General features: G+C 32.0%; 1 protein-coding gene across 2 annotated transcripts in view; it reads right to left on the bottom strand.

Annotated features, from left to right (window-relative positions):
* Window positions 1–281: 281 nt before the first annotated feature.
* Window positions 282–20374, bottom strand: part of LOC132930160 (protein charybde-like) — a 38983-nt gene continuing 18890 nt past the window's right edge. Inside the window, exons 1-4 of one of the 2 annotated variants that reach the window (XM_060995878.1) lie at window positions 3522–3971; window positions 3120–3312; window positions 2811–2966; window positions 282–2671 (exon numbers count right to left, since the gene is read on the bottom strand). In XM_060995878.1, the coding sequence (XP_060851861.1) occupies window positions 2587–2671; window positions 2811–2966; window positions 3120–3312; window positions 3522–3579 (492 nt within the window). In that variant the 5' untranslated portion in view covers window positions 3580–3971 and the 3' untranslated portion in view covers window positions 282–2586. Of the gene's footprint in view, window positions 2672–2810; window positions 2967–3119; window positions 3313–3521; window positions 3972–20374 lie in introns of those variants that run through there. The other variant, XM_060995870.1, reaches the window with a different exon arrangement.

Raw genomic sequence — 20374 nt, 5'->3', positions numbered from 1 at the left:
TGATGTGTGCAACAATTAATACTTCGGCGAACCAAGGACACAATTGAATTGAAAATAATAACAATTTCATATTAAAATTTTCATTTACGGGTTGTTTACGACTATCGACGAGGTCCGTTGTCGCATCAGTGCTCGTCGTTTTGATATTCCGGCACAACAGCTGGTACACAAAATTGCAATTTTGTCAAACGTCGATTACTATTGCAATTATTATAACCAATAATATTATAATATTTTAGATACTGATGATGGAGAAGGAAAAAATAATTGTAACAACAAGGTTTCTTTTGTCAAAATATTTTTTTTTATTTTTCATTTTAAAATTGTATATTTTGCATTATTTTTTTTGTTCATTATCTACTACATAACAAAAGTAAAAAAAATGACAATTGCTATGAAGTGATATGAGACTGGCCTGGGGTGGTGAGGTTGTGCCACAATAAAAAGGGGATTCTTCGTATAAACGAAACGAAAAAAAAAAAGTATAATAATATAATATATATATATATAGATATAGATATATATAAAATACAAACAAAAATATATAATCTTTTAGACGCTTTGTTGAGTAGTACAGTATTACTACTCGAAATCAGCGCAGCATTTTATTATTTTGCTTTTAACACAATTCAAAGGTAAACTTAACTTTAAAAAAAAAATAAAAATAAAAAATACTGTTAAGATTACACTTTATGCAGTGCCACTGAGATCAGAAATACATTACAATAACCAAAAAAAAAAAAAATAAAAATAAAAATAAAAAAATAAAAATATATCTTATTACAATGGTTTAGTTATTCTTATAGAATTATAAATTATTAATTTTTGGAGGAAAAAACAGGCTGTTATATAAAAATTCATATCGCACTCGCGCTTAAAGCCTACGAAATTTGAAAGTTAACGTTTAAGGAAAAAAGTCAAAATCCGTTATCACAATACATAGGTATTTTCACTAGCCTATTTAAATTAAAAAATTATTATAAAACAAACGATTAGTTTTAATGCCAATTCTTATTTTTTTTTTTTTGACTGAATTTTAAAATAAAATATTCTTTATACGTATATATATATATATATATATATGATGTTAATATTTTTTTTTTATCTTATTTGCATAAGAAAAATTGTATAAAGACCTACATTTATTCTTGAAATATATTAATAATAATCTCATTCCGTTCGTCGATACATGTATATACCATGGAAACATATACAGATACACTAAATTATATCACATTTGTGAGATAATCACACAAAATAATAAAAGCTCTTAGGGATTTTTTTTCAAATAATTTAAAATCGCTAATAACTATACATAAATATATATATATACACAATATACATATATATAAATGCATAATTTATTGTATTAATTGTATGTGTGATGTCAGTTAGGAACACTTACGCTAAGTTTAACATATCTTTTTTTCAATATAGATATTTGAATATGAAAGACATCTGGCAAAACAAATTATAAAACGCCTGATGAGTTGGGATTTTTTTTTGCTTTAATTATTATATTATATATATATTTTTTTTTTTTTTGGTGCGATTTATTTATAGCCTAAATAAGTTAATATTGGTTAAAATTCTAAACTCTACTTTAGTTTTATCTTTGTCTGGAGGACACACGCGACATCAAACACTCGATAATATAAACATATTTTTTTTTCGTTTTGATTAATAATTCCTCACTGATAATATTAGAAATAATATTATATTCACTTTATATATTATATATATTTTATATCTCTCTCTACCATTCACTTAAAATACGTACATTAATAAAAAAATTATTTTGCACCTAATACACAATATATTTTTTTGTTTTTTTTTTAAACTATACTCTATAAAACTCTAATCTATAATAATTTAATCTTAAATGTTTACATTCTATGAATATATATATATATATTTTTTTTTATTAAAAATCCTATAAAGAACAACAACTTATATGGGTAAAAAATAAAATAAAAATAAAAAAGGAAAAAAAATATTAATAATAATCATATTATAATCTGGCGACATATATAATATATATAATATAAATATAATCCAATGTATAAATGTATCGACAAAAATAATAACGAGAACAAAAAACTAAACGTAACATAAAGAACTGATCACAATCGATTTTTTTTTAACTTATGCACACGGTTTATAACGTACGAAACAACATATCATGCCGTATGCTAGTTTTTTTTTATCTTCTTAGTTTTACTTATTTAATATATATAAATATTCACTTCCACACACTCACGAGACCAATATATTATTACACGTATATGTTATAATATTATAAATTGGGGTTTTTTTGTTACTTGATGATAATCGACGACGACAAAGACCGCTACTGGTTGATACGAGTGTTTTTCGTCTTGTAACGCACAGGCTGTTCCGAGGGGATCAGTCTTGGCTCTCTCTCAATCACGGCGACGGCGGTGCTATTAGTGATACGAGTACTATCGGTCGTACTAGTTATGGTTGGATTTTTAGTTGTGGTGGTGATGGTGTTTTGATGAGATACTGATAATGAGAAGGAGGTGGAGGATTTGGCGTTCGGCAGCGCCGGACATCCGGCGCTCTTTATTCTAAAAAAGACCTATACAGCTTCCGTTTTTCTATTGTGAATTCGTGATCGATCACTATAGTGCCGCCGCTTGTAAAATTCCTACACAAGAAAAAAAACGGATCTTGTTAAGTCGGAAGATTTACGAGAACAAATACTGCGCTGCATCAAACGTTTGATGTGTGGCGGAGTGAGCAAATAAATTATTGATTTTATGTTCAATCATATTTCGGTAACTTACCTAATAAATAGTGGAATGAGTGACCACGCATTTCTAGGGTTTTGTTTGAGAGTGAGGAACAACTCAAAAGTGGACACTGTATTGGTGTCGCATTTGATCGTGCCGATTTTCCGGCATTCTTGTTCACCTTCGAAATTCAGGTACAAAGTGCATCCTCTGCGAGGATAGAAAAAAATTTATTAGTTATTTTAATCGATTTAAAAAAAAAAGAATATAGAAAAAAAATATCCTAATAGGTACTAGGTCTCAAGTAAGTAAATAAGCGAGGGAAGTGTAAAAATATTTTAACGAAAAAAAAACGAAACTCACCTGAGACCACAGGGTTCGCTTTCGGCCATTTTGAGAACATCATGAGCTATTCGGTGTAGTAAGTCAGGCGGCAATAGAACTTCGCCGCACGACAGTTGCGCACGTTTGGCGGCCCGAAGTTCTTCTTCGAGTCGTTGGTGTAATGCCATAAACGCACTGGTTTCAGACTCGATGTCCTCCAATTTCAAGATTCCTGTGTACATATAAAATAACACGGATCTTTAGAATGATGTAAAATAAAAAAAAATTAAATAATTATTAAAAAAAAAAAAAAATAAAATGTAAAATTTTAATTTAAGTTTATTTGGATAACAAAAATTATGTAAATGTAATATTGCGATGTAAAAATAAACAAATAGTTATAAATTATAATTATAGTTAAAAAAAAAAAAAGCTAAGTACCGAGAGTGGAATGGACCGGGTACGACGGTTGTATGTAGTACGGAGGTACGACTTCCATTTTTTTCGGAATTTTTTCGCGCCTAGCTATTGTAATGACGAATGAAGTAGAGAAAGAAATGTTGACTGATTTTCGGTAAAGGTTTTAAAGAAAATATACTGTATTCAGAATATTCTTCTCAAAAACCGAAAATACTACTTCGGCTGACGACGAATATTATATAATCGCTCGTAAAACGCGACAACGGATGAATAATAAAAAAGCGCCTGTCACACACTGGCGTGATGCGTGTAAACGTTATGCTCGATCGGAGTTCGTGCAGCTAAGGAGTGAACCGAATCTGACCGCGGCAGCTAATCGACTGACTGACGACGGTAACAACGACGACGGCAACGAAACACTACGTGCGGCTGTGGTGTGCGGACTGACGACTGTACTGGTGAGTGGCGGCGGTCGACGGTCGTCCCGGTCCCAGCCGCCGGCCGGCTAACGCGGATCAGCTGTTCGAACAAAGAAACCCCGCGCTCCGCCACCGCCATAGCGCTCCCCACCGACGGCGGCCGGTCGGTCGCACCAGCCGATCGCAATCGAGTGGGGGACCCCTCGGCTAACCCCCGCCCGCCGCCACCGCTTACCCGACCACCGAAAATCCTACTCTGTGCGCGCGTTGGGGCCCGGAGCCCTAAATAATATACACTCGCACGCACACACGTACAGTACACGTCGTACACGTATACACACGATCCCGCTCCCCACCCCGCCCGCCCGTGATTACTCTTGTTCTCGGTCCCCCGCGCCGCCCGGCCCACCACCGCATCTATCTGTTTGGTCTTTCGTTCTTTGTCGACGGCGCTTTCCCTCTCTCTCTTTCTTTGTGTGTGTCTCTCGCCAACTGTGAGCGAGTGTGTATCTCACTCACTCTCTCTCTCTGTCTCACTCTCTCTCTCTGCCTCACTCTCTCTCGTTGTCGTCGTCGTTATCCGATTCCGTTCCAAAAACCCGACCGATAGAGATAGGACAACCATCGCCGAGCTGGCCTTTGTTCCGCACGTACGCCATCCGTGTGTATGTAGTGGGCGGGCGGGGAAGGGTAGAGAAGCGGCGATTTTACGGAAATCATCGTCGATTCGGCGTTTAAGGCGACATTATAATATTACAGTTATAATATACAATTATTAATATTATTATTATAATATTCTACCGCGAAAACGAAAAAAATCTTTCCACTGTCAAAAACGGCTTCAGTGCGACTGTCACAGCCGCCCTTGAACGCTATACTTCGCATAGTAAACGTATCGTAATAAAACGAATTTTTAAATAAACCTCGTACGGACAATAATATAAATTATAAATACACGTACACATTGTCCGCTACTACAACACGGTTGTAATTGTGATAATTCCTGTTCGCCCCAACTCCGACTTAGGCACACGACATCTGCCTCCTATTAGGATGTATGGCGTATGCGTACCCGGTAGCCGGGGAAAGTGATCGGTGAGGTTTGTGGGAGGGATCGTATGTCGCGTATTTGTTCGGTTTTCGCGAATGTAAATCTCAATAGGTACGTGTTAATCACTCGAAATAATTACAATAACGGACAGCGTTACACCGAAAACGCTCATGCCGGTACCCGACGGCAACGCAGCGATGAGCGATACGAGTGTATACGTGATGGATTGCACGTTGAAAGGTCGTCGGGTATTCAAGAGTTGTAAACGGGAGCCGTCCTGAGTAAATCACGCGACAGAGCGTATATTATTATTATATTTTAACATACACGGGATAAACGTACAATAAGTATTATATTATACACGGTAATATGGGTACTACTCGGACAAAAGATTGTTGTATTATTTACGGTTTTTTATTTTTTTTTTGGAGGGGGGAACGACGGAGGGTAATGATTTTAAACATAACCCAAATGGCTGCGCTGTGCTCTAATATGCATACTGGAACGTTATTATTACACCGATTAAAATTAAAACTTTTAAAACCTTCATGAATAAGCGTCGAAAAAACACTCGATCGAACGAACCGACCGGCGGTCGCGGACCACAATATTATATTATATAATTGTTACTGCTGATAGATGGAACAAAGACTTTAGGCAGCGGTAGCATAGTTTGGATATTATAATAACGTGTTGTGTGTAAGTGTGTTGTACGATAATGAGAGAGATTGAAAATACGAAATGATTTTATTCTTTTTTTTCCAATTAATAGTAGTCATAATTACTATAACTTCGTGGGGAATAACACTACTCTCACAGTCCAAACTGTTGTGACATTAAAAAATGGAAAATGGAAGACTCGGAACAATGAGAATGTGGAGCAGCCATACAAACAATGATGCATGATGCATATTATAATGCATTTTGAATGATCTATACAACCTCGCCAAAGATGAAATTACTTAAAAAACTGTCATTTCAATATCATGACAATACAACGACTAAAATTACCTACTGAAATTGAATTATATCCGACCTAATTATTATATTTCATATTTTTTTTTGATATTTGATATTTTATAATTTATAATCAACTCAATTTATTAGTTTTTGTCCAATTTTTTGCTTGTTAAATATAACGAAACCATACGAATATGTATAGCGTCGCGTTGTCATATACAGTATTATACGCTGTATATATAGTTTCTGTTACAAATTTACTTGAATATTACATCATTCAAAATCTGGTATACAGCTGCTGCACACACCACGCTGTATAATAATAATAATAATAATAATTTGTAATATTATTTGTGTATTGACCTGTGCACTACGTATTCCTGTACAATTTTGTGCGGTGTACTTATCATTGAACTACCGGCGGAATTGCGGGTAGTTAAAGGGAAAATTACTAACCCATCCCTCTGGGCCTATTGACAACGGTTACCATTCCTCTAACCTATTACCGCACCCGAATTTAATGAAGACAGGGCACAGTTATCGGCCCTTCTGTCAAGCATTTTATCACCAGCGACCGCCCTACCAAAAAAAAGGGAACAACACCCGCCGGCAGGGGGTATGAGAAATCTAACGGTGCAATATAATATCGTTGGTTAGGTTATCGTTGTCACGCTCCTACGCGCGAACCCCTTCCAACAGTTCCAACATACCATTTGATTCGCAGTCGAAAATTATCATATTTTATTTAACTGCTACTATCCTGTGTATGATACCGAACTGCATAGCGTTATGAAAATATTTAACAGAATGTTATAGTCGTTTAACGTTAACTAACGCACAACATTGCACATTTTATGATTTCGTTTTTACTTTATTATTTTTGATATTAGAGTGAATTTATCAAATTTAAAGGCAAGAATATTAGCGAGGGTCCTAAACGGCTTTTTTCGACATTTTAATTTTGAAAAGTTATGGACATATTAAAATTTTAAATTTAAAATAAAATCTTGAATATTAATTATATCTAATATTAAAAATAACACAATAAAACGGATTTTTCTAACGTAAATTTTCTATGCTACGCGTTAAACAGACGGGACAACACATACGGATAAAACGCCTCATGCATATTAACGCGATATAGATATTAATATATTATGAATCAATATTAATATTTATCTACATTGTAAACACGTGTACTAATAGCGAAAATCCATCTGTCGTCAATTCTATACGCCATAGTGTAGTATATAATATTATAAGGTTGGTAGTTGGCATAATATAGGTGTTATAACAATAGCCACATAATGATTTCAATTGTTCGATAACGGCCGTTATCAGTTTTAGGCGTTCGATAAATGATATTAATTTTCACTGCGAAAATCTCGTTCGTTTGCAGTAGCTACAACTTCGTGTATATTGTTTTTGAATAAATCACAGTTACTAAAATGTTATTTTACAAATACTAATGTTTCAAAATAAGATTTTGTTCGATTTTGTAATAATCTAGCACGGCACTTAATAGGTATATACCGAAGTCTGTAACTACTAACTAGTAACTGCAGTACTGCACAATACTCAGTAACACAGCAGTAGTTACTACTTTACTAGTTACGCACAGTGTATGCAGCTATTCTAAATTGTACGAAGGTGCTGTGCGTAAGAAAAGAAAATGTCTTCAGTGAAAAATATTAACAATAATAATCAGTCAGCTGTATTGGCTGGTTTCAAATACCTACTATACCTTATGAAGGTCTTCAGACGAATAAACGATTATTTCAAAACCCAAAAATGTTTATTTAACTATTTTATTTAAATTCGCGTCATATAGCCATCTTACTCGAGTGCGCATTTACTATCTGGACATCTGGTATCCAAAAGTATAATATAGTATTATACAATCAGAGGAGTACTGATACAGTTTCTTGATTTTTAAAATCGAAATAATATGAAAGAATTTTAGGTTAAGTTACACGGATAAATTACTAAAATGCGCGAACCCCAATTTTGTTGTTCAGAGGTTTTTATTGCTTTACGATCGATACGAAGAAACAGTTTTATTGCGCAGTTGACCCAAGTGGCTAAGCACGTCTCCGTATATATAATATTTAGAAATATATAAACATATAATGTTTATGTCAAGTAAAGGAAAATAAGGTGTTTAGATGTATACGAAATATTATGTCCACACAGTAGTCAGTGGAGTAACAGTGCTGGACAAGAAGATAAATTACAACGACCTTACAAAATAATTAATAAATTGTACGGTGGGTGGAACAGTAAAATAATAAGGAAACTTCAATTCAAAATGAAGAGTAAATAAACAATGGATGTTTTCTCTGAAAATGTATGGTATAATTTATTAACAATATTGTTTATACGCAAGACACATGTATTGGACTACACGCAAATATCAGAAATTAGAATAGCAAACATTTTTTATCACTTTTCAACCAGATTAAAATACGGAATGTAAAGATCAATAGTGTATAGAAAACTATGAGCCGTGAGCTCCTCTAGTTCACCGTCTATTATAATTTATGATTATTAATAGGCATTCTATGTATAGGATTAAATAGTTTTTGGAGATAAGGAAAATCATGTCCACATTGTATTAATAATAATAATAATAATCTTTGTACCTATATTTTCATGTACTATTTGAGTTTAATATTCGTAGAAAATTGTGTATAGTTTGATTTTTTCCTTATCTGTCTTAACGTCTATAGCTGTTAAATGCTGAACCAACAAATTTATATCATTTTGTTTTAGAAGTTTTGGTTATTTTTATCATACTAAAACAGTAATTAATATAATATTATACCGTGCAAATATTTATTCTTTAAAAAATACGTGAATATATAAGAAAAAAGTTATCAGAATACATTTTTAACAGATGTATTTGTATAATGTTATCTTTATCCTATTAATAAAGCATTTCATCACACGAACAGCTTATATTTATTGTATTATCTGATATAATATTATAATATTTTTATATAATATCATAATAATGTTGACATATTGTATACATATGTTTATAGACGAAACTCGTTTTATATAAAAAAATATATTACCGCCAAATTTCACTAAAATTAATCCAAATAATATCTTTATTTATTAGTTTGTTTTTAGATTGTTTAGACAATTAATAAATACGTTTCCTTTCATAATAATAATTTCAGTTGAGAAATTTTACACGACTGTCATAGATTTAATTTATGCAAATCATTCAACGATATCATATTGAACAGTGTCAGACAATCGACATTCACAAATAACTTAATAACATTAGTTTTATGATTCGGTTAATATTATGTAACACGGATTAACTAAAACCAATTTAAGACGATGAACGATATATATATAATATTAAAAGATTGTAATTATTGTCTAGAATTAAAACAAAATCACTAAACCAACTCAATAGCTGCCATTTCAGGAGCAAAACGCATCGATGAATTACAATTTTTTTTACAATCGATGCTCGAATAATAATAACTAATAAGAGAACAAAATTATACGCCTTGTCCTGGAAACGCGATAGGCAACGCAACGTGCTTCAGCGATGGAATTAATGTTAGCCGGCCGGTTGAGGAAAGATAAAAATATAATATTCTCAGTGATGAACTCTACGCGACACGTTTTTAAGGAGCTCGGAGTAGGCAACTACAATGATTGCCAGCGTCTCTGTTAATATTTTCAAAATCATTGTAAATTACACTCTGTTATCGGAAAAAATTAACATTTTTATTGCAACTTCGTCAGATGTCAACATATATATATCATTTGTTGTTTACGACCTCCATCCATCACGAACGCGTATCTTAATATTGTTGATATAGCAAATCCACACATCGTATTTCTCATATTGTAAATACAATAATATACGCATAATCCATCATTAATGCCACAAAGTTTTTATTCAATACAATATATTATTATGTATTACAATAATATTAAATCAGTTTTTAGAGTATAGCCAACTTAAACTATAATTTGAATTATATTAAAAGTAAAAATATTGAAATATCTTACACATTGCACAAGTACAGTATATTGTAACAAGTAGTGTTTATCAAATTTGAACACTGATTACAAAATTATGAACATGGTTTTTGTTGTATTATAATTTTCTTAAATTGTATAATATGTGTTACTGTATTAGAGAGATAACTAATAACATAAATAACATAACTTAGGTTCGGGAGGAAGTCGTACCCCGCATTTGTCGTCTATACGTCTTACGCTTTTGCTTACGGCTTTGTCTATTAGTCTATTTTAACATCAGTGTGAATCGCCGAGAATGTGAACATTAACTATGTTTTATCATCGATTTTTTTCCAATATTCGAAGTAAAACGTGAGTTATGAACGTTTGTAGTTTTATAATATTATGCATATCAACTGAAAGTATAAAATGTAATGTCAAAACAAAACGCTATTTTAAAATCCAATATAAAAAAAACAAAAACAAAACCACACTGATGTCTGATTTATATTGGTGTATATCAACTTTATGCGGCAAATGACAGAGAAAAAAATATCACATAATTCTATAATATAATCCAATGACTTTAAATTACTTTTATAGCCAATATTTTATATTAGTTGGACGTTAATCAATATTATTATTGTTATTGTACTAACATCACCTTTCTATCTATATCTACTCAAATACCATATTATGCTGTACAGTTTAGGCCAGTTTCATATAAAAACATAATATATGGTCAGAATCGACAACGGACTGCGATATTATATATTTATGTCATTATATCATACTGCAGATTGCTAATGCCTATACGTATTAATATTATTAATTATTTAATGGGACACGGGCACGATATAGTTTTACACGTTGCGAGTCGTGCATAGGTAAGAAGGTACAACACTGTACACTTGAAAAATACAAAGAAGGATTAGGGTGAATAATAGAACTCGGTTACCTATTAAGTATGTCGCACGACAAAAACGTCATGCACATTGTTGTCATCGCCAGTACTCGGTTTACCTATATTATTATGTATAGTATGTTTGTAGAATTGTTTGTACGCGAAAAATCGCCGTTGCGATCAGCAGGCCTACACAATGACGCCAAAAACATAATGTATGTACAGCGTGGCAGTTGTGTGGATTGTAAAAAATAATAATAATAATAATAATAACAACGAGGGGTGGCATCGTCCAATGATCGATAGATCTCGTGTGTATACCGTGCCGAGGATATCGATATATGCCTGAATAATAATAGTATATGCATAGCCGTACAGCGGCGAGGGACATTGTGTTAAGTGTACGAGTGTACCTATATAATATATTGTACATATAACATATACATACGCGGAGTGTACGAGTTGAATAGTCCTCTTTGTCGACCTCTCCCCCTCCTACACCACCGTCATAGTAACGGTCCCCTCGCGCCGAGGACATTTGTAAAATAATAAAGAAAAAAATACCCAAAAGGGTTGATGCGTTTTTCCTGACCATTGCGCGCGCGGTTGTCCCCGGTCGATTCGCGTCGGCGTGTGGTCTTCTCACAGGGATTTCTGAGCGCGGATTAGCGTCTCCCGTAATATTATATAATGATGATAATACGAGAGGATAAAAAATTACCCATACACCGTTTGCGCACACAATAATAATGACAATATAATATCATAGTGTATAAGTATATTAATACGGTATGGTACACGGCTGTGTATAGTAGAAAGACGTAAATCTGGTTTCGATCAGACAATGAGAATATTATTTTATTGTATTATTGTATACGAGCTGCAACGACGATGTAAAAGAATTACTACCCACTATAATGATATGACCGACTATTACTACAATGATGTTCGGGTGATGGTCGCAGTGGTGGTGATGGCGAGGGGCGGGGAGATATAGGGGAAAGGGTGGGGTCCGGCTAAGATTGTTCTCGGCTGGTTTCATGGGTGAAAAAACCTCACGACAATGGTCGTGGGTGTTAACCGGTCGTATAGTATAATCGTTCGTTTGCTATACAGGAGCTCGACGACGACGATTACGACATCGGTATAGTTTTTCGTTTTCCATTATTTTGAATATAGCAATAATAATAATGTACTATATTATATTATATATTTAACACGATATTATAAAATCACAGCGATAGTCTAAATGAAGTCCATAATCTTGTGTGCTTGATTATTGTGAATGAAGTCTACCTTAATATTCATACAGTCAGTAGTAATTTTAGCTAACTTAAAATCAGAAAAACAAAATATTGTGGTTTATGTATTTAGTAAATCAGTGGAGATAGTCAATTTGCATAAATTATACAAAACTATTTTATATTTTTATGCAAATTTTGTTAAATTGTAATCACTTATTTTCATCGAATACTCTTTATGTATATATCAATACATAAATGATATGATAGACGTTTTAGTATACACGAGAACAAACACAGAGACATAGATGAAGACACCCCGTAAATGGTAAATGGGATAATATACCTATTGGTTATTAGTTATTACCCATATACAACTGTTCTATACAACGAATAAACTGCACAGTGCACACCACATTGTATGCATCTATTTTGCTATATAGATGCTATTTAAATTTATCATTAGCTGTTTAACGAGTTATAGGATATTAACTTTCTGAGTTGTCCGTATGAATTATAGTATTAGGAACTTAGTTTAGGTTACGGTCTGTATGGCACATCTCGTTGCAGTTTACATGCAGCTAAGCAAACTCATGCAATTATACACAGCAATATAACTTAGTTATTATTGGATTATTCAAATTTAACTTTTAAGGATATATATGCACTGCGCGTCGTATTCTATATTCATCTTGTTTTTGACGGGCATACTTTGAAATGCACCCAGCGAATGACTTATTTTTTATTATATATTCATTGTAGTTCGAACCGGAGGAGCATGTCTCATAAGTCACAACCGACTTTGCTCAGACTGCGTCATAACAAAATAATTTCGCCTTGAATAAAATTTATATTATTATCTGCGGGCAAATAACATTATATCCATTATGGTTGGTGGTTAAAAAAGTATTATTTATAAAGTCTAAATAACTATATATAATATATATACATATTTATTTACAATTTATACTCTCTCTGTTGTGTATTTATTATATATAAATGAATAAAAAAATCAAGTATACATCTTTTCATCCGATTTCTCTAGCCTATGTAAAACTTATTTCTTCGACTCGTTTTCAGAGACATAATTATGATGATGATGATAATAATAACAATATTATGTTTGTTCACATTTTTTAAAAGGCAAAATAAATTATACTAATTTTCAATTGCATATTCTAGGTCCTTAGATGCTTAAAGCAAATTCGAACAACGTTAATTTTATTTTCTGTACAAAAATTATCGTATAATATATGAGGGTGTTTGCATCGGCCTTTTCTCGAAGTTTTTTCTTTCTTTAGTATAATATATACATTATACTTATTATAGTATAATATATTATTTAAACTTTTGTGAAACCTGAGCCATTATTTTTGGTTTTACTATATATACATTTATGCGGGACTATCGTCGTATATTATAGGTAACAAAAGGTTTTCGATCCTTTTGTTGGTACCATTATGTTTTATTTTTGGTGTAGATCGTAGATGGATATATAGATAGGCATATAGATGGGTACGCTAAATTAACTCTAAGAGAAAATCGATGTTTATTATTATTTTTTTTTTAATATTATTTAACCTTTACACAACTACCGTTTGTCGATCAACCGACGTTACGTAAGTACTTGTAAACGGACAGCGAAACAAATTAATTGTTTTCGATGCGTGCAATTCCTTATACAGGTTTATTTACGACATAAAAAACAACAGGAGTTTCACAGCATCGCTCCATTGGGCTTTGGAAAATGTTCAACACTATACATACCGACGTTCCGATTCTCTTATTTTCGCCGAAACATTAGCTGACAAATTTTGCGGTAAAAAACCACTTAACTGAATTTACATAATAAGTACTATATTTGTAAGCGTGTTTTAAATAATGAAATGTATATAACCACTATAATACAGGAACAAATTATCATAGGCTAGTCACTAGTGTCTTATTGTAATTGCAAAAAAAAATACAATTTTTACCCTTAATTATGTCGAATACTACAAACGAAATGTTTTAGATAAAATTTACGATTTAGAAAATCGCAGGAAATGATTGCCATTTTGATATAATCCCCCAAAATCCCAAAAACGTTGCATTAATAAATAATAATTGACATATTTCAATTTTTATTTTTTGTCGAAGTTAAAACCAAAAAAATCAAAAATATGAGAAAGTCGATCTCAAGAAGACTTGATAACAAATTCAAATCTTTTTTCAAAATTATTATTGTTTCATTATCAATCGGTACCGTTGGAAATAGACACGTCTATAATCCTAATGTTGCACAAAAACAGAAAATCACCGGTTCCACTCCAATCTTTTTAAAATCTATGTATAATAATTAATAATAAATAAATAAATAAATAATAATAATTAATAACAACTATAGTATTATAATGCAATATCAAATTACAATATCTATGTTATTTTTCAGTGCAATAAACTATAAAACACATTTAAAAATAGATGTTTTGCCTTTTTTCATCAGTATTAGCATTGATTAAATATACTGTAAAATATATTGTATATTTAATAAATGGTATCAGTAATGTTATTACTTATTTTTGTTATTGACTTGTAAATAAACTATTTAGTATTTACAATATTTCACGCAATCCTAATACTAGCATATCACCCATTAGGGCATTAGCACTAAAAATCTTTTATATTATACAAAATCACAAAATGTCAAAAGTACAACAAATATAGAATTGTGATATGAATAACATTAAAGACCCATAAAATGTATGTACGTGTGACATGTATAATATGTTCTATTTAATCGATAAAAAGTTTTTAACTATTAAAACGAAAAAATGATTGTTAGATATCTGTCTTCAATTTATAACATTATTATCATCGATGCGTACACGTAGTAATATGATTAAATAGTTACACAGTACAAAAATAGTAATTATGTATTGTATCATTTGTATCGAATAATATTATATTATTTAAAATAAATTGTATATTTAGATAGATTTTTTGAAATGTTGTTATTCTGTCATCATTTTATTTTTTATACTTACGAAAAATATAATTTTCCTCAGTCTTTGGATTAAAGTAATGATTTTAATTTTTCAAATTTAAATTTTACACCAATGTGTGATAGTATCAACTTGCATATTTTTCATTACATATTATAATAAGTAAAAATGAGTGTATGTAGTGCATACGCCATCGTGGTAATTTGGTTTTCTATGCAACTGCAATATTACAAGGACATAACACAATATGGGAAAAAAAAACGTTACAACTAAAACAAAAAATTGAATCTTTTTAGTTTGTTAACAGTATATTATATCATTCGAACGGTCCGATTGCGGCGTGGGTAATTGCAAATAACTATTCGTTAACTACCTAGTATACCTACAACAGAATTGGAAAGATAATAAATCGACAAATGTACGAGAATTAAACCGTCACGAACATCAAAGTGTAAAAATAGGTATGATTTTTTTTCCTTTCGTTCAATCATTGAATGTGCAATTTTTTATGTTCCATCATTACACGTTCAGGTCAAGGATGCGTTTAAAACTTTAATCACGCAATAATCATCGTATAAAAGTCGTAATGTGCACAAGTTGGTTGTACCGGAGTACCGGACTGCGGACTCATCCGTTTCACGAAAGACCATTTATAGGTAATAGTTAAATGATATGCCATAGCAATACCTGACAGGTTCGTAGTGAGTTAAGAATTAAATGTGGTACAATTTGTATTAATTAAAACATTGAAAATTTTACTTATACTAATAATTTACATTTTGCGTTATAAAAATCAAATAAAATAGTTATTAAGATGAGTATCCAAGAAATTAGTTTTTATTCGAGGTAAGTAAGTAAAAAGTAAACTGTGTGAATAATATGAAAATATAATCTGAATATGATAAGACGATATATAAATAAACTATAAAAACTAAAATGAAAATATGTTTAGTTGATTATGGACAAGAGACACCGTTTTTATCTAAAATTAAGCGGGGAATAAATTGTATAAGTGAAAACATTTAGTGGGAAGTTCTTTCACCCCGGAATCATGATAAAAATACGGTTTTTCAGAATAAATAATATCAATAATAGTTTAGGTAATCATAAGTTCTGTTATAAGAACTTGACGGTCCTGTTATTTGGATCTCTGTTGCATCATCCCCAAGAAAATCTTTGAGATACTTAAAATAACAAAAATCAATTTTTTGATTTACGTTGATAAAATGTTTTAAGTCATGACCAAAATACAATATAAATTATCATTGTTACTTAAAGACTACACGCCGTTCCTGCTCAGAATTGTTATTCGTGATGATGGATGTACCTATACAGTTATCTACCATTGGACTCGAATTTAACATATTCACCACACTACCACAGTGATACCTACACAACGACGAAGAACACTTGAAACCTATATTGGCTATATTATACTATACTCGCAGCAGAGTGATTTTCCAAAATGTAAATTTATATTGTTTCGACCCGCGGTCACTGGTCACGTCAAATATAAAAAGGTTTGCGGCTATCGCGTTTACATCGTACAAAAAGTAAAAGTGTGTTGTGGCGAACGACCGAAAAATGAAAAACGTTTTCGCGTGCAGGTCGCGCTGTTATAAGAAGGTGCGAGACGAGGGCAGAAAGGCGGATACGCGGTGACCATAATAATGATGTATTATCGTATATTATATATTTGAAAAAGTGTGTTGTACATTATTATATTAAACGTTAAGTGGCGTTTCAGAATTCTCGCATGCACATTATAGTGAAATATTAGCGAGCGATTCGAAGACCGTGCATTTAACACTGTCGGTGGTGCGCTCGGGGCGAAAGCGACACGCGCGCGCTCGGCAACGAACAAAGGGACGCGTTGCATCGACCCGGCAAATCAATAGTCAACCTTGACAAAGGCGACGCGGTGGAACGCCACACGCACAGGCAAAGGCCACACAGCCAGTCAGCGACCAGCTGGTGTACTAGGACGGAGAGGGTAGAGGCAGCGGTGAACGCCGGAAAATCGTTACCGGCCGCCGCGGCCATGCGCACTGCCAGTTTCTTTGTCCTGGTGCACTTCATTCATTCGTCCGCCGCCGCCGCCGCCACCACCCCTGGACTCTATGCAGCTGTGCGGGGCGAGGGGTGACTTTGAGTACACGACAGGAGTAGGGGGTGCGAGCCCTTATGTATATATATACGTTTATATACATATATATAATTAATATAAAGAGGGACAATGACGCCGCTGATTTTTAACGCTCGACATCTATGTATATATAAATGATCGGCGGCGGGCGGTGAAGAAGAGCGGTACGAGTGGTAATGGGGTAGGGGAGGTCACCCCTCTCACTCTCATTCCTCTCCTCATTCCGTTACAGTGGTCGTAGTTTTCCCTTTTATTATTTTTTAGACTCTCTCCCGCCCCCTTGCAGCGCTTGGGGTGAAATCCGATGCGCATATACACATTATTATATATTATATACCTATATATATATATATGTCATACAGCGCGAGTACGTTTATATATGTATGTACATATAGGATTTGGTTAAATATTGTAATATAATAATACCTACGATCTATATATATATTACGAGAGTTGGCGTGAGGACTCTTTATTGCATGGTGGTGGTGTTGGTAGGAGGGGGAAAAGCCAACCTCAACAAAGAAAAAATTCATCCGCAATTTTTCCACACAAGTATATATATATGTATTATGTCAATATATACATGTATAATATGTACCTAACGAACTTGTTCACCTGTACATAATATAAGCTTTGTTCAGGTTTTTTCCATTCTCTTCCGTCGAGTAGGTACTCGCCACTGCCGAGATTTTTTGATAATAAAATAAACGCTAAACGCCACCGCCGTAAAAACAATTGGAGTTTTCTTTTTCTCCATAATATAATGTTTTACTCTGATATGTTAACGTGGCCTGATAATGTTAGGTAATAAAAAGAACAAATTGGCCTCGATCTTTCAAACATCTAATATTTAATATATTAATACGTGAAAAGAGAACTCATCAGTATCAATTATTCGTATAATAATAGTAATTTGATAAATTATGTATAGAGTATAGCTACATATATCCGATAATATTATAAGTCTATAGGTATTATACTTTGTTAATTTTTTTTATCGTTTTTGAATTTTGATATGCATAAGCATAATATCTAAATAGTAAATACATGATTTATGCATATACCATATACGCGTGTGAAAAATAATTAATATAATTATATTTTTACTGTCGACTCGTCCATGAAAAATTCAAATCGGTCCTAAACTAATACTCCGCGTACGAAGTCTCCACGTTCTTATGAATACGAAATCTAAAATGCGTATGTATCAATGTATCTACCTAAAATCTTAGAATCGCTAAAAACACTGTATAGCCAACACAAGAATAAAAAAACATTTCCTGTGTAGACGATCCACACATGGAATAATATATTATAGACATTATAGTAAAGTATAACATAACACGCATTATTACACGCGTCTCCCATAAAATCAGACTAGGTCGTTATAATTTTTTTCGTTCCATCCGTCCGTCAGGACAATAATCGTCGACGCATTCGCTAAAAACGATACGAACAATCCAGGACGCGACGAATCAGTACGTTTGTATATAGGTAACACTAATAGGTGCCTATTTATTTTAATGCGTACAATACTCCATAGCATCGTCGTCGTCGGAATTGTTCTATAGGATTTTGTTTTTAAAACGTTCAGTTGGTATATTATACCGACGAATCCCATTATCTGTAATTAATGCGTTTCGGTTTCAATCGAGACTGGATTTTGTTATTCGGCTCATAAGTCGTAGGTGCAAGAGTAGGGTTTACTTAGAGCGGTGGAAAACGCATAATATTACATAGTATTATTATAATATCACAGGAGACGGTATAATATTATAATCATATGATAGATTAATAAAAAGACACACCGAAGAAATAATCCAGGTGTTACGATCATTTCGTACGATCGTATGCATTTCATGTTATTGAATTTCCGGGCAACATAATATACGAAAATTAAAACCAATATTAATCTTACGAATTGTCGCAAACACACCCATAAAACAGTATTGTCGTTGACATCAGTTATAGCTCCGGGCAATAGTAATAATAATAAATAAACAATTGTACTCTGTTCCTTTGTGACATTAGTTTTTGGTAAACAAATATTAGTTCATAAATAGGTATCGTATTATTATTATTATAGGAGAATTTATTTTTGTAATTTATGGTGATGCTATGTATTCCTTAAAAACCATACTAATGTATACGTAGAATACGGGTACACATACATGACTGGTGTAATTTAAGACAAATTTAAGTGTTTTAAGTGTGAATTATAATTTATAAATTTATATCATGATTATATTATTTTATAATTAAACAATAATTTTACATTTATTTTATTCAATATACTGTGTTATAATTTCATTTTCCTGTGGCGTTTAAAAAAATGTATAAATATTAATCACTGGCTTACTATGATATATCCAATTAGACAAAATTATAATAATATGTACATATCTATATAGAAAACATAAATAATAATTGTATAAACACTTTTAGGTTAGGCAATTGCGATTTATTTTACCTCAATGGTTCAATATTTGAGTAGAGATTTGTGTTTGCTTATTTAATAATTTCCAAATTAGTGTACAAGTAAAATTTATTATTAACGATGAAATTATAATATTATTTAAGACGTTTCATATTTTTTATGTACTTATTTGAATATTATTATGGAAACCGTTAATGACATTTTTTTAGAATTGTCAGTCAATTAGATAATTTATAATGTTTAACATTTATAACATTTATAATGTGATGATTATAAGATTTTACTTTTAAAATTAGAATAATATTTCAATAGATTTAAGTAAGGTGTAAATTTTTTTTCATTTTTTAATAATTTTCTTTTTAATTTCCACTAATTCGATTTTTTCGATTTTTTCACTTTTTTTTTGTTATTATTAATGAAAATTTCAATTTGATATTTTATTCGAGCGTGTTAGTACTCAAATAAAATATTTTAAGTATACTTTGAGCTCTGTATCGTTCAATTTTCAGATCCCTTGATTAATATCAGTAATCAACTACAAGTAAAGAGACAATTTAAGTTGATTATTTCACGGGATTTAACCTTCAACGTAGTAAATTAGTTCAAGAATTCATACTCGTATAGTCGTTTGATTTCATTAAAAAGCATGTGTACAGCATTTAGGCAACTTGGCGAACAATAAATTATGGTAATATGGATATTTGTATTTAATGAAAATATGCCCATCAATTATTATTAATAT

This window comes from Rhopalosiphum padi, chromosome 1 (assembly GCF_020882245.1).
Source record: "Rhopalosiphum padi isolate XX-2018 chromosome 1, ASM2088224v1, whole genome shotgun sequence".
Classification (NCBI taxonomy): Eukaryota; Metazoa; Arthropoda; class Insecta; order Hemiptera; family Aphididae; genus Rhopalosiphum; species Rhopalosiphum padi.
The sequence above is the reverse complement of the archived record's forward strand: the minus strand, read 5'-3'. Positions and strand labels throughout refer to the sequence as shown.